At 44.4% G+C, this 15,232-nt stretch overlaps 1 protein-coding gene across 1 annotated transcript; it reads right to left on the reverse strand.

Annotated features, from left to right (window-relative positions):
• Positions 1 to 341: 341 nt before the first annotated feature.
• On the reverse strand, positions 342 to 11,579 carry LOC135524324 (proline-rich transmembrane protein 4-like). Its single transcript, XM_064951780.1, has 3 exons — positions 11,395 to 11,579; positions 8,209 to 8,889; positions 342 to 4,767 (listed from the first exon to the last, which is right to left on the reverse strand). The coding sequence occupies exons 2-3, from the start codon at positions 8,759 to 8,761 to the stop codon at positions 2,597 to 2,599; spliced, it is 2,724 nt and encodes a 907-aa protein (XP_064807852.1). The 5' UTR covers positions 8,762 to 8,889; positions 11,395 to 11,579; the 3' UTR covers positions 342 to 2,596.
• Between the last annotated feature and the right edge of the window lie 3,653 nt (positions 11,580 to 15,232).

Consider the following 15,232-nt stretch of genomic DNA (forward strand, 5'->3'; position numbering starts at 1 on the left):
GGAATGTTTTTGTGATTTTTCAACAACGAAAATCTGGTGATTCTGTGTCAAACTGTTTAGTTATATTTCAGTCTTCTGTGATGCATATTAAGTGTAGTATTGGGATGCGAACTCAACATGGAATACATTTCAACTCTATATCTGACATGGTCAACAGGCATCTTTTCTTTTTGAAACCCATAACCATGTGTGTGTGGTATATACTTTTGTTTCAAAGTGGATTTGTTCAAGCCTACCAAGAATCACCATGTGTGACCCTGATTTAACCCACTGCAGTAAAATGTTAAATAATTCCTATTTCTTTTCAAATAAATTGAAATTGAAAAAAAACGTATTGGATTTTCCTCATTACAGAACCTATTTTATTTTTGTAAACATAAGTTCACAATTTTAATTGAGAAAATAAAGACAAACGTCATGAAGAAAATGATTGCCATCCCCGGAGCTAGTACTTGGTTGCACAGCCTTTTGACAAGATAACTGCAGAATAGCACGTGTAGTCAATCAATGAGCTTGCTGCACCTTTTCTACTGGCAATGTGGCTCCCTTTTCAGCAGCAAATTGCTTAAATTGTTCTGTTTTAAGGGGTGCCTTCCACCAACTGCTGTTTTCAGCTTTTGCCATAGGTTATGGATGGGATTCAGATCTGGACTATGCTGCTCACTCCAGAACAGCATCTGTTCTTGAACCAGGGTCTTTTTATTTTATGTGTGTTGGGGTCGCTGCTGGGAGACCCACAACCTTCAACGGAGACACTGGGTTGAACATTGGATCCAAAACACCTGATAATCTGATTTCGTGATGGGCCGCAGGTAGCCTAGTGGTTAGAGAGTTGGGCCAGTAACCGAAAGGTTACTAGATTGAATCCCCGAGCTAACAAGGTAAAAATCTGTTGTTTTGTACCTGAACAAGGCAGTTAACCCGCTGTTCCCTGGTAGGCAGTCATTGTAAATAAGAATTTGTTCTTAACTGACTTGCCTGGTTCAATAAAAAAATCTAATAAAAAAATGCCTTTCACACAGAATCCAAAACCAAAAACTAAGGCATTTGTCATTATTTTCTCCATTCAAATGATAAACTTAAGTATACTCAAATGTGGTTCTGCAATGCTGAAAATCCAATAAAAAGGTGTGGAGACAAGTTATTCAAGTTATTCTTATTTTAGAAGAAATAGGGAAATATTTAAGAAAAGTGCAAGGGTGCCAATATATTTGTCCGCAACTGTGTGTTCGTATTACTAGAGAAAAAATGATTCTTTCAAACATCATAAACCCAATTTGTTTATCATACCTAGTCTACGATGCATGACATACCAGTAGAACTCTTTTCCATGTACATTGTATTTACAATAAAACATTTACTGAGTATACCAAACATTAGGAACACCTTCCTAATATTGTGTTACACCCTCCACTTTTGCCCTCAGAAATTCCTTAATTTGTCAGGGCATGGACTCTATAAGGAGTCGAAAGCATTCCACAGGGTGATGGAACGTTCTTGACACACACAGGAAACTGTTGAGCATGAAAAACCCAACAGGGTTAGAGTTCTTGACACAAACTGGTGCGCCTGGCACCTACTACAGTACCCCATTCAAAGGTACTTAAATATCTTGCCATTCACCCTCTGAATGGCACATATCCATGTCTTAATTGTCTCAAGGCTTAAAAATCTTTCTTTAACCGGTCTCCTCCCATTCATCAACACTGACTGAAGTGGATTTAACAAATGACATCAATAAGGGAACATAACTTTAACTTGGATTCACCTGGTCAGTCTGTCATGGAAAGAGCAGGTGTCCTTACGTTTAGTATACTCTGTATATTTTACACAGTCTTCAATGATATATACACAGTATGACACCGCGTTACAGATTGTAGAGAAAGGGTTTGAAATATCCGAGGTTGAGCTGTTTTTCAATTAAATTAAAAACGTTGAGTGAGATCTTTGCTTTGGTATCGGGTTCCATTGCTGCATTTGACACTTGAACACTAGTATAACTCCTAGTTTATACTGCTGATGTGACATAAACAGGTACAGTTGTATTGCTTGGTGGTAGGACACCCGTTATAAGTTCTTTATGAACTGTTTATTAAAAAGCAACTATAATGTATGAGTTACACTTTATGTTCCCTCTCCCCCAGTAGATGGCACTAAAGCATAACGTGATCTTGCATATTGGTATGGTTATCATCAACACTACACTGACATTTCGTATTCAAAGTTCTTCAAATCAGTTCTACTTTGGTTGTTTCAGTAAGTTCATTGTTCATTTAGCACATTTTGGAACTAACTGTACAGTTATATACAGCTTATAACTAATCAAACATAACTATCTATACGTCTATTTTCTATGTGTAGAATCCCCATAAAACGGCAACTGATAGTTAGTTCTACCTCTGTGCACTTCTGTTGGAGCAGTGAAAAAGCTGCTTGATCTGAATGCTAACATCACTCAAACACTAAGTGTAGCGTATTAGTTAAGTCCTTAGCTCTCACGAGAGGTCAATATATGATCTCTGTGCATTATACATGTCATATCCTTACGACCTTGTGGCATATAGATGACGCATGGTTCAAACCCTGTAGCATCTGCCTACAGGTCAATAGTGTCACTGCACAGGCTAAGAGCATCGATCTGTCGGCACACGTTGACGAATTCCGCTTGTACGGCCGTATCCCGTTCTAGCAACCTGCTTTCACTCAGGTCCTCTCTGCCCTCCAGCCGCCCCTCCCCCCGACTGTCCTGAGAGGCCGAGCTGAGGGTGCGGTAACGTCTGTGATAGGTAAGGTGGGGGAGTGTCCTGGGCAGGCTGCTCTGGGAAGGCTGCCCTCTGGTGGTGTGGGGGTGTGACCATGCCCCTCCTGTCCCTGAGCTGGAGAACAGACCCTGGGAAGACCCACTCAGCGACTCCTGGCACAGATAGCTGGAGTTACTACCTCTCCACCAGCACTCAGGCGGACAGCAGGGATCGCTGTGGCCTGGGAGAATGCATCCCGGCTGGGGAGGCCGTGTAGGAGACATATCCACATCTCCACAGGAAGAAGTCCGGTAGAGGGGACTGTCAGCTGAGTTGTTTTCAGGCCATGAGGCACTCTGGCTGTGGTGGGAGCCAGGGGAGTTCAAGGAGAGGCTGGAAGAGGCGTGGAACAGCCTGGAGGGGCTGAAAAGGCTGTGAGGGAACAGGATCTCGCTGTACAGGGCCTGGTCTATGCTGCGGGACAGGTCAATGGGAGAGGGGGGGTGCAGGTCCACTGTGGAGTCAGTGTCCAGACATAGACTACCCTGGGAGGAGCCCTGGGACTCAACCCCAGCTTGAAGTCTCCCTGGTGGGCTTGGAGGATCAGGGAGGTTGGGGTGTCTGGAGGTTTTGGTCTGGCCAGGGTGGGATTTGGGGTTAGGGTTAGGATGCAGGTTCAGTCCATTTGAAGAGGATTCCATTAGTGTGTAGAGGGGGAGGGCTTCGGACTGGTGCTTCCTGATGACATCACACACCACCTGCTTCTCTTTCTGCCCAAGGGACCAGGGGTAGTGAGGTGGGAGGATGGGAGAGAGGGGAAGTGGGTGGCTAGGCCCTCCTGCCGGGGAGGCACAGGGCAGCCGTGCCCAGGACCCCTGACAGGTGTTGGTGTTGAGTTTAGTCCGGGAGGAGGAGTTAGAGTTGGAGCAACAGAAGAGGAGGGGCAGAGTGCCAATGATTGACAGGGACAGACACACCCCCACCTCACAGAGCCTGCAGCCCAGGTGGTATGCCCACCAAGGCCAGGGCTGGAACCCTGCCCCAGCACTCACCCCTCCGAGCCCTAATGCATGTAACATCCCATACAGCTGAAGCCCCCCACACCCTAACAGGCACAGAGCCCCTCCCACTCCAGCCCTTGCTGCCCTTCTCCACTCCTCAGCCTCAGCGAATGGGCACCGGGACAGCCGCCCCACCATAACTGGTGAACCTGTTACCTCTCCCTCGCCGTCACTCAGCCGTTGGATGTGTTTGGCGTCTTGTCGTACATGGCAGTAGAAGAGGAGGAAGGAGCAGGGGAGGAGGAGGCAGAGGAGGATGAACATTCCCTGGGGGAGCAGGAGGAGGACAGGGAGGCTGGGGAAGACATGGAATAGAGCTATGGAGCCCAGGAAGGCCCCGAAGTGTATCAGGGAGAGGAAGAACAAGAGACAAGGCCTGGGCAGGGTGGAGAGAGGGAGGGAGAGAGAGAGGGAAAAATGAAGGGAGAGGTGCATGCGAGAGCGGAGGGAGAGGAGGAGGAAGCAGACGGAGAAGGCAGAGGTGAGGCAGGGGAAGGGTAGTTCAGAGAGGAGGAGAAAGCCCAGAGCAGGCAGGTGGTCCTGGTGACTATAAGCATCATACAGGAGAGAGAATGCTCTAGTGCCTCCGGTGGCCAGGAGGAACAGGTGCAGCAGGGTAAAGTAGGGGCTTCCTGGGGGGCAGCGCAGGGGCAAACCTAACAGGCAGAGTACAGATATCAGACCTAATGCAGTGAACACAGATCCCAGACCGTAGATGTGGGCCTCCCAGGCAAAGCCCCAGGTGGCCAGAGCTGAGTTCCAATCAGAATACAGAGGTACAAAGAGAGGAGGGGTTAGAGACATAAAGGGGCGCTGGGATTGATTGGAGATGATATCATCGGGGTAAAAGGGGCTCCAGGATTGATCAGTTGTGTTGCAGGGTGTGGTTCTGGTGTCAAGGCTGCAGTCGACGAGAGCCGACTCATTGGTGGCCGACTTTGGCCACCCCTCCTCTGGAAACACACCTGCAAAAACAGAAACAAAGATTCTTGAAACTGATGCCCAAATCAACCACTTGCCCCTGGAATTTCATTGGGTGAAATATCAGGGAGAGGGAGAGAGAGAGAGCGAGAGAGCTAATCCATTATAAAAGTACATTCTTGTAACTGGGGATCTCTAACTGGGTCAGAGAGAGAGAGAGAGCCCGGGGAGAGAGAGAGAAAGGGTGGGAGGGAGGGACAGAGAGCAAGAGAGGGAGAGAGAGACTGTGTTCAAATGAGGTAGTATTGACCCCATTGCTGTTCTCATTTGTGTAACTATTTATAATCACAAGCACACTCTTATAACTAACATTACATCAATAATAACATAATATTGTTGGTGCATGTACCTACAGTGGCAAGAAAAAGTATGTGAACCCTTTGGAGTTACTTGGATTTCTGCATAAATTGGTCATCAAATTTAATCTGATATTCATCTAAGTCACAACAATAGACAAATATAGTGTGCTTAAACTAATAACACACAAATTATTGTATTTTTCTTGTCTATACTGAATACATCATTTACACATTCACAGTGTAGGTTGGAAAAAGTATGTGAACCCCTGGGCTAATTGAAGTCAGGAGTCAGCTGACCTGGAGTCCAACCAATAAGACGCGATTGGAGATGTTGGTTAGAGCTGCCTTGCCCTATAAAAAACACTCACAAAATTTGAGTTTGCTATTCACAAGAAGTATTGCCTGATGTGAACCATGCCTCGAACAAAAGAGATCTCAGAAGACCTAAGATTAATTGTTGACTTGCATAAAGCTCAAAAGGGTTACAAAATTATCTATAAAAGCCTTGATGTTCATCAGTTCACGGAAAGACAAATTGTCTATAAATGGAGAAAGTTCAGCACTGTTGCTACTCTCCCTAGGAGTGGCCGTCCTGCAAAGATGACTGCAAGAGCACAGTGCAGAATGCTTAATGAGGTTAAGAAGAATCCTAGAGTGTCAGCTAAAGACTTACAGACATCTCTGGAACATGCTAACATGTCTGTTGATGAGTCTAAGATATGTAAAACACTAAACAAGAATGGTGTTCATGGGAGTACACCCCAGAAGAAGCCACTGCTGTCCAAAAAAACATTGCTGCACACCTGAAGTTTGCAAAGGTGCACCTGGATGTTCCACAGCGCTACTGGCAAAATATTATGTGGACAGATGAAACTACAGTTGAGTTCTTTGGAAGGAACACACAACACTATGTGTGGAGAAAAAAAGGCACAGAACACCAACATCAAAACCTCATCCCAACTGTAAAGTATGGTGGCGGGAGCATCATGGTTTGGGGCAGCTTTGCTGCCTCAGGGCCTGGACAGCTTGCTATCATCGATGGAAAAAAGGATTTCCCAAGTTTATCAAGACATTTTGCAGGAGATTGTTAGGCTATCTGTCTGCCAATTGAAACTCAACAGAGGTTGGATGATGCAGCAGGACAATGACCCAAAACACTGATGCAACAGAAGAAAATACGCCTTCTGGAGTGGCCCAGTCAGAGTCCTGACTTCAGCCCGATTGAGATTGAGATGCTGTAGCATGACCTCGAGACAGCAGTTCACACCAGACATCCCAAGAATATTGCTGAACTGAAACAGTTTTGTAAAGTGGAATGGTCCAAAATTCCTCCTGATCATTGTGCAGGTCAGATCCGCAACTACAGAAAATGTTTGGTTGAGGTTATTGCTGCCAAAGGAGGGTAAACCAGTTATTAAAACAAAGGGTTCACATTCTTTTTCCAGCCTGCACTGTGAATGTTTACATGGTGTGTTCAATAAAGACATGAAAACGTATAATTGTTTGTGTGTTGTTAGTTTAAGCAGACTGTGTTTGTCTATAGTTGTGACCTAGATGAAGATCAGATCAAATTTTATGGCCAATTTATTCCGAAATCTAGGTATTTCCAAAGGGTTCACATACTTTATCTTGCTACTTTATTCTATACTGTATGTCTGTCCCCTATGATTACATAACATCTGAATAATGTAGACAAGTTCATTCTCTATGTGCCTGCCTACTGCCTACTGAGCTCTACAACAAGACCTTCTCTGGTCTCTTCTCTTCGTGTGTGTGTGTGTGAGTGTGTGAGTGTGTGTGTGTAAGTGTGTGTGTGTGAGGGAGAGAGAGAGCGAGATGTGAGACACAGAGCTAACCCAGTTCTGTCTCCCTCCCTCTTAGACCTTTTACTACCCTCTACCTATGCTCTCTACCCCTCCCTAGCTGGAGAGGCAAGAGGCTTCTACAATGTCCTATATAAAACCACCAGTCCACTGTGTTTCTCATTCACATCTCATTTACTGTCCTCGGTAACACATTAACAGTCTCCCTCAGCGTAGCTATTTAAGAAGATAGGACAGCAAGGGAGAGAAATAAAGTGTCTGTGACAGAGTAGAAAAGAAGAGGAGAGTGAGAGGTGGTAGCGATGGATGGAAGACGGAGGGGAGAGATGAAGGGGAGATTGAGGGAGGAGAGAAGGAGGATTGATGGAGTGGGAGAGATGGAGATGAGAGAAGGAGAGGAGAGAATGAGAGGGGAGAGAGAGGGAGAGGCGTGACGTAAACCGCCCTGTGAATATAAAACAACTGTGTTTGCCAGCAGAATACATATCACACATACACAGAGCAGGCACAGAGCAGACATAGAGCAGGCACAGAGCAGACATAGAGCAGGCACAGAGCAGACATAGAGCAGACACAGAGCAGACATAGAGCAGACATGGAGAAGGCACAGAGCAGACATAGAGCAGACACAGAGCAGGCACAGAGCAGACATAGAGCAGGCACAGAGCAGACACAGAGCAGGCACAGAGCAGACATAGAGCAGGCACAGAGCAGACATAGAGCAGGCACAGAGCAGACATAGAGCAGACACAGAGCAGACATAGAGCAGGCACAGAGCAGACATAGAGCAGACATAGAGAAGGCACAGAGCAGACATAGAGCAGAAACATAGAGGAGGCACAGAGCAGACATAGACAGAGAGCAGACAGGCACAGAGCAGGCACCGAGCAGACACAGAGCAGACATAGAGCAGACATAGAGAAGGCACGGAGCAGACATAGAGCAGACAGAGAAGACAAGTCACCTTCCAACACACACTTCAATAGCAAACACACACACTACTAATAGTACTACAACTACAACTGCTACAGGGGCATGTAAACACCAAACACACATTGTACTTCATGATATCAGAGGTAGGATGTCATGAACAGAAAATACATAAGGGGTTACTCTCATCACACTGCCACAGTAAATCAGTACATTCCCCACCAGTATTTTACAAAATCGAAAATAGGTCAATTCTGCCAAATATCCTATAAATACTAGTGGAGACTATTCTTACCAACACCCTGCGGGTGTTGTAAAAGTGGACATATCACTCTGACATGGAGGTGAAGGGATGGGGGTTGGATACTCTTACTTGTGTCTGTTCCTGTTTCCTCTGTGAAGTCCTGTAACTCATCTCCAATCCCTTCCACCATGATATCTCCCTCCAGTATGTCTCTCTGTTGAGTGGCTGAGAAGTCCAGAGCTAACAACTCTCTGTTTGTGGCCTGGGCTCTGGGTTGGTGTTGGTCTGAGTCAGTTGTAGACCCTAGCTGTGCATTCACTGGGGCTGGTGATGTAGGTCTAGTGAGTGGATTAAAGCCTTGGGTCTCTGTGTAGTCACTGATAGTTCCCCGAAACTCGTCTTTGTTGTCCTTTTTCTCAGTTTCCTCGCGTGCCAATGTGGAGTCTTTCAGCCCTGGAAACGAGTCCAGAGAGTCGGCCATTCTGGCTCCAGCGGTGGGGACTACAGGAGCCCAGGAGGGCCATACAGTGCTGTGTGAGGCCAGTACTGGGTCATCGATCTGTGTGTCTGTATATGGGTGTGATGGTGCCTTTGTGGCACCCTCTGGGGCCAAGGTAAAGGCTTGAAGATGGAGGAGAGGAGCAAGGGAGAGGAGGAGAGAGGTCCACATCACAGCAGCCATGATGGAGACCCTATAGTGTAATATTCTCTTTGAAGTCACATGATGCAGGTAAACATTGCTGTCCAATCACATGATTCCCAACGAACACTTTTTTCACCTCAACGCCACATACTTAAGAATAGGCTCACCTGCAGAACACAGACAACACACACCTCAAAGTCAAATAAAACCACATATTTGTCACATGCTTCGTAAACAATAGGTGTAGACCAACAGTGAAATGCTTACTTATGGGCCCTTCCCAACAGTGCAGAGAGAAAGAAAATAGAGAAATAATAGAAAAGTAATAACATGTAATAATAAAAGTAATAATAAATACACAAAGAGTAACGCTAACTTGGCTATATACATGGGGTACCAGTACTGAGTCGATGTGTAGAGGTACGAAGTAATTGAAGAAGATATGTATATATACAGTGCCTTGCGAAAGTATTCGGCCCCCTTGAACTTTGCGACCTTTTGCCACATTTCAGGCTTCAAACATAAAGATATAAAACTGTATTTCTTTGTGAAGAATCAACAACAAGTGGGACACAATCATGAAGTGGAACGACATTTATTGGATATTTCAAACTTTTTTAACAAATCAAAAACTGAAAAATTGAGCGTGCAAAATTATTCAGCCCCCTTAAGTTAATACTTTGTAGCGCCACCTTTTGCTGCGATTACAGCTGTAAGTCGCTTGGGGTATGTCTCTACCAGTTTTGCACATCGAGAGACTGAAATGTTTTCACATCCCTCCTTGCAAAACAGCTCGAGCTCAGTGAGGTTGGATGGAGAGCATTTGTGAACAGCAGTTTTCAGGTCTTTCCACAGATTCTCGATTGGATTCAGGTCTGGACTTTGACTTGGCCATTCTAACACCTGGATATGTTTATTGTTGAACCATTCCATTGTATATTTTGCTTTATGTTTTGGATCATTGTCTTGTTGGAAGACAAATCTCCGTCCCAGTCTCAGGTCTTTTGCAGACTCCATCAGGTTTTCTTCCAGAATGGTCCTGTATTTGGCTCCATCCATCTTCCCATCAATTTTAACCATCTTCCCTGTCCCTGCTGAAGAGAAACAGGCCCAAACCATGATGCTGCCACCACCATGTTTGACAGTGGGGATGGTGTGGTCAGGGTGATGAGCTGTGTTGCTTTTACGCCAAACATAATGTTTTGCATTGTTGCCAAAAAGTTCAATTTTTGTTTCATCTGACCAGAGCATCTTCTTCCACATGTTTGGTGTGTCTCCCAGGTGGCTTGTGGCAAACTTTAAACTACACTTTTATGGATATCTTTAAGAAATGGCTTTCTTCTTGCCACTCTTCCATAAAGGCCAGATTTGTGCAATATATGACTGATTGTTGTCCTATGGACAGAGTCTCCCACCTCAGCTGTAGATCTCTGCAGTTCATCCAGAGTGATCATGGGCCTCTTGGCTGCATCTCTGATCAGTCTTCTCCTTGTATGAGCTGAAAGTTTAGAGGGATGGCCAGGTCTTGGTAGATTTGCAGTGGTCTGATACTCCTTCCATTTCAATATTATCGCTTGCACAGTGCTCCTTGGGATGTTTAAAGCTTGGGAAATCTTTTTGTATCCAAATCTGGCTTTAAACTTCTTCACAACAGTATCTTGGACCTGCCTGGTGTGTTCCTTGTTCTTCATGATGCTCTCTGCGCTTTTAACGGACCTCTGAGACTATCACAGTGCAGGTGCATTTATACGGAGACTTGATTACACACAGGTGGATTGTATTTATCATCATTAGTCATTTAGGTCAACATCGGATCATTCAGAGATCCTCACTGAACTTCTGGAGAGAGTTTGCTGCACTGAAAGTAAAGGGGCTGAATAATTTTGCACGCCCAATTTTTCAGTTTTTGATTTGTTAAAAAAGTTTGAAATATCCAATAAATGTCGTTCCACTTCATGATTGTGTCCCACTTGTTGTTGATTCTTCACTAAAAAATACAGTTTTATGTCTTTATGTTTGAATCCTGAAATGTGGCAAAAGGTCGCAAAGTTCAAGGGGGCCGAATACTTTCGCAAGGCACTGTAACTAGGAATAAAGGGACTACATAACATGATAGATAATAAACAGTAGCAGCTGTGTATGTGATGAGTCAAAAAACTTAGTGCAAATAGGGTCAATGCAGATAGTCCGGGTGACTATTGGTTAACTATCTAACTAACTATTTAGAAATCTTATGGCTTGGGGGTAGAAGCTGATCAGGGTCCTGCTGGTTCCAGACTTGGTGCATTGGTACCACTTGCTGTGTGGTAGAAGAGAGAACAGTCTATGACTTGGGTGCCTGGAGTCTTAAAAAATGTTTAGGGCCTTCCTCGCAGTCAGCATACAAAGAAACTATAGCAGTGTCCTCTCCTCCTCCACTAGAAAAAACAAACCCTCCCATGTATGCATGCATACCTACTTTTGATTTTTTTCCTGCCTATCTCTGCCAATGTACTCAGAAAGTAGCACAGCACTCACCATAGATATGCACAGCAACACCAACCACTTTAAGCTATCCCTCTCCATCATTCTCTCTTCTTTGTCTCTTCACAAGTCCCCCACCCCTGCCTCAGTCTTCTAGACCCTCTTATTGTTCAGACAGCAGACAAATAGCACACATTTGTAGTACTTACTATGCTGCATCCTTCTGCTATCCATCAGACAGGACAGGTTCCAGCTCAGCCAAGCAACAACAATCCCCTCTGTCCCACACCACACTGCTGCTGCCTCCGCTGCTGCTACATAGATCCCTCCGTCTGTCTGTGTGTGTGAGAGTGTGAGTTACAGGCTCACTCCTCTTCTCAGTATCACTCACATACTCTCCCCCTCTCTCTCCATCCCTCCCTCGTTCAGTATCTCTCTTTTTCTGATGTGTGCCGGGAATGCATGGTTCCCGTGGATACACCTCACTGTGTAAATGATTTATCAGTGCGGTCTGGTCGTACACACACACGTCAGTGAGAATAAATCATTCATTGGAGGATGGCACTGTGCATATAGAATTAACTATCAGATCAATACAGTGTATTGGATGTAATTTGCGGCTTGAGTTTAAACCAACCCTCTCCGTGATACTTTACATAAAAGCAATAGTCAGTGTAAAAGTGACTACAAATTAAAAGCACATCACAAATGATGGTACACACATCACAAGGAATTTGTAACTTCCTTGTGAGCCTAGCACGCACAACTGGTGTTTTATATTGTTATGGGGTGTGTGTCCTCTGCCCTCTGTCATCACACCATCTATCTATCTCTCGTTCTCGCTCATACGTATACATACCCACTTCTCTCTGTCTTTATTTCTTGTTATCTGTCTCCTTCTACTCAACATGTTGATGTCATCAGACTCTGATAGGTATAGCACTGCATCTCCCTGGGGGGTAAAGTCCAGGCTCATGTCCTCATGTAATTCCTCTGTGAATACTTGAAAATAAACACTGATCCACATACTGTACTGTGTTAATCTGTGTACATCTTCAATCTGTACTCTGACTGACCAGAGTTGAATAGGATGATATGGGCCATTGTACTGTATCTACAGCACATTATAGATCTGCTCTGCTAGTATACGACTGACTGGGGGTTGGATTATGGGTGAGCGTCATTGATTACAGCAGTGCATTCACAGAGCATGAACCAATGCATCTACCCACTGTCTATACAATATCATAGAGCAATAACAAAGCTGCATTGAGATATATTATTCCAGGATGTTCTTTTTTTTTAATACTGACCAAAAATAAATTGGATTTAGAGCAATGATGAATGGATCGTCTTCAGCCTCAATATCTCCTCCATCTCTCCTGTCTGTTGGTCAGACTATCAGGCAGGTTTGCGCTGATGGAACAGAAAGCTCTTATTTATTCCTGTAGATACTGTAGAGCAGCTCGTCCCTGACCTATTTATATACCTGGGGAAGATCAAACAGACACACAGGCCGGCAGGAGGACAGCCATCGGTGTAGAATGAGATAGTTTGGTCTCAGGATTGAGGCATTATCTGTCCCTGGGAAACAGCAGAGTTAATGATCCATAACCAGAAAGAGGCCCAATAATTGATCAATGATAGATCAATAACAGTAAACAGGACCTGCTCACAGTGGGGTAAGCCTAGGGGTGGAGGGTCACAGAGTACAGGGTAGTCACCTGGGGTGAAAAACTTACCAGGCATTAAACCAGGGGTGTTCTGTACCACTCAAAACTGTGTTAGCCAGCTGAGCTGAAGCTCTGGGACCAAACACCGGTCTTCAGGTTTCACACAACAGTTGGCCAGCCCTGCTGTAGGGGGTTAGGAGAGCCACACCAGAGCCGACTGACACTCGTAGTGATGACCGCACAGGAAGCACCAACCAGCCGGAACTAAGGGTTTCAGGAGAGGAACAATGACTGACCAAACACATGACCTCAGCGTTGGGCATGGCCAACCCCTCCTATATTTACCTACACACACATAAAAAAGGAGAATACACACAAGCTTGCACAGGAACACACACTTCATGCGCATGCAAACCACGCACACACATACACACACCACGTGTACACGCACATGCACACATGCGCACAGACATCAAGCACACCACGCCTGAGCGCGCATACACTGTCTGCCTGCATGGCTGCTGAGTCAGGCCTGACAGGGGATGAGTTGTCCAAATTGGGGGCCCAATGTGTTCTATGTGTGTGAGTCAGAAAGGCAGCATGATTTGCATGTCAGAGAGATACAGGCCAGCTCATATCTGGCAATGAGAATTACAGCAAAAGCTGCAGAGCATACTGTAACAGCCATACTGAATGAATTAAATTCTCTTCAAACACATGGTTGTTTCAAATATGAGAAAATAACACACATTAAAATGATTGAGGATAAAAACATAATAAATAATTACAAACGTTATGTATTTCCATTTGGGTCCTCAACTTTCAAGTTCTTCAATTCTGAATTCACAAATGAAAAGTTACAATAATGTATTCATCTACAGATTTCTCCTTGAAAAAAGCACAGCCTTCCAATTTTCTTAAGGAATTAAAAAGATACACGCGTTTTCGCTCACTCCGAAAAATAATTCGGTTTTACAGTAAAGGGCTGGTTAAAAATACAAGGGACGATCACTGAACTGTTGACGACACTCTAAAATGAAACCTTTATAAAATCTTCAGAATTAAGTGATGAAACCTTATTCAATGAAATAAAATGGTCTTTGTTATAAGAATTAGAGTGCTCAAACGTATTTATTTAGCTCGTTCTTTAGATGACCTAAGGATCATCGCCCCCATATGTAGGAACGATTTCACCGGCTTGGGACACGAGTACAGTGTTGCCAACTCATTTTCAGGGTAAGTTGCTTGAGGCAGGTTGATTTGTTGCTAAATGACGTTGTGATATCATTGCGTGATAACGTAAAAATGCGTCATAACGTTGAATACACAATAACGTTATTGGAATTGACTGGCCAGCTCGGCTGACATTTGTTCAGGCACAGATTCCCACTCTTTTCTGTACAATTTTGGTTGCGACATGTTGATTGATGTTGTAAGTTCTGTTCAAGATCAAACATTCGTGACCAACTATATTCATTGGGTTTGGCTCGTCGAACTCGTACTACTGCTGCTGCTGCAGTCAGCCAACAATGATTTGCTGAAATTGCTGCTGCCTATGCACGAGCTGCGCGCATGCTGCAGACGTCACTCACAACGCACTTTTGCAGCCAGGCACGTGTGTTGTGACTGAGTGTGTGACAGAGAACATCGTTTTTGTGTCATTTAGAGGGAAATTGCGTGCATTTTAGCGTTTGAGTCACTTTTCAAAAGTTGCTAAAAGTTCCAAATAAATGTTTAAAGTAGCTACATTTGTTGCTAGGTGCTATTTGAAAAAAGAGGTTGCCAGGGTAGTCTGAAAAGTTGCTAAATCTAGCAACAAAATTGCTAAATTGGCATCACTGCATGAGTACCGTCTCTAATGAGTACTTCGTGGACGTTGGGGCGGAGCGACATGGCTCACGTTGAAGAGTTACGGTTCTTCTAGCATCAATATGTCATGCTGGCATCACGAGCGTGGATTTTTTTTCTTCAAACTAAGAGTCCCCCTGCAAAGACATGCTAAACTTTGCACTCTCGTGCAGTGTTTCCCATCCCCGGTCCTCGAGTACCACCAACAGCACACATTTTCATTGTAGCCCTGGACAAACACGCCTCATTCAACTCATTGAGGGCCTGATGATTAGTTGACAAGTTGAGTCAGGCGTGCTTGTCCAGGGTTACAATAAATAAAGTGAACTGTTTGGGGTACCGAAGGAACAGGGTTAGGAAACTGTTTTTCCCAACATTGCAACTGCCTTTGAAAAAATAAATACATAATTTGATGTATTATTTATACCAGCATTTATTTTCTAACTTTACACAGATACTGGTATGTTGAAAGGTATTGTGTAGGCTATATTTAAAGAAAAACGTTTAATAAAATACAAATATATGT

This window comes from Oncorhynchus masou, chromosome 31 (genome assembly GCF_036934945.1).
Source record: "Oncorhynchus masou masou isolate Uvic2021 chromosome 31, UVic_Omas_1.1, whole genome shotgun sequence".
Classification (NCBI taxonomy): domain Eukaryota; kingdom Metazoa; phylum Chordata; class Actinopteri; order Salmoniformes; family Salmonidae; genus Oncorhynchus; species Oncorhynchus masou.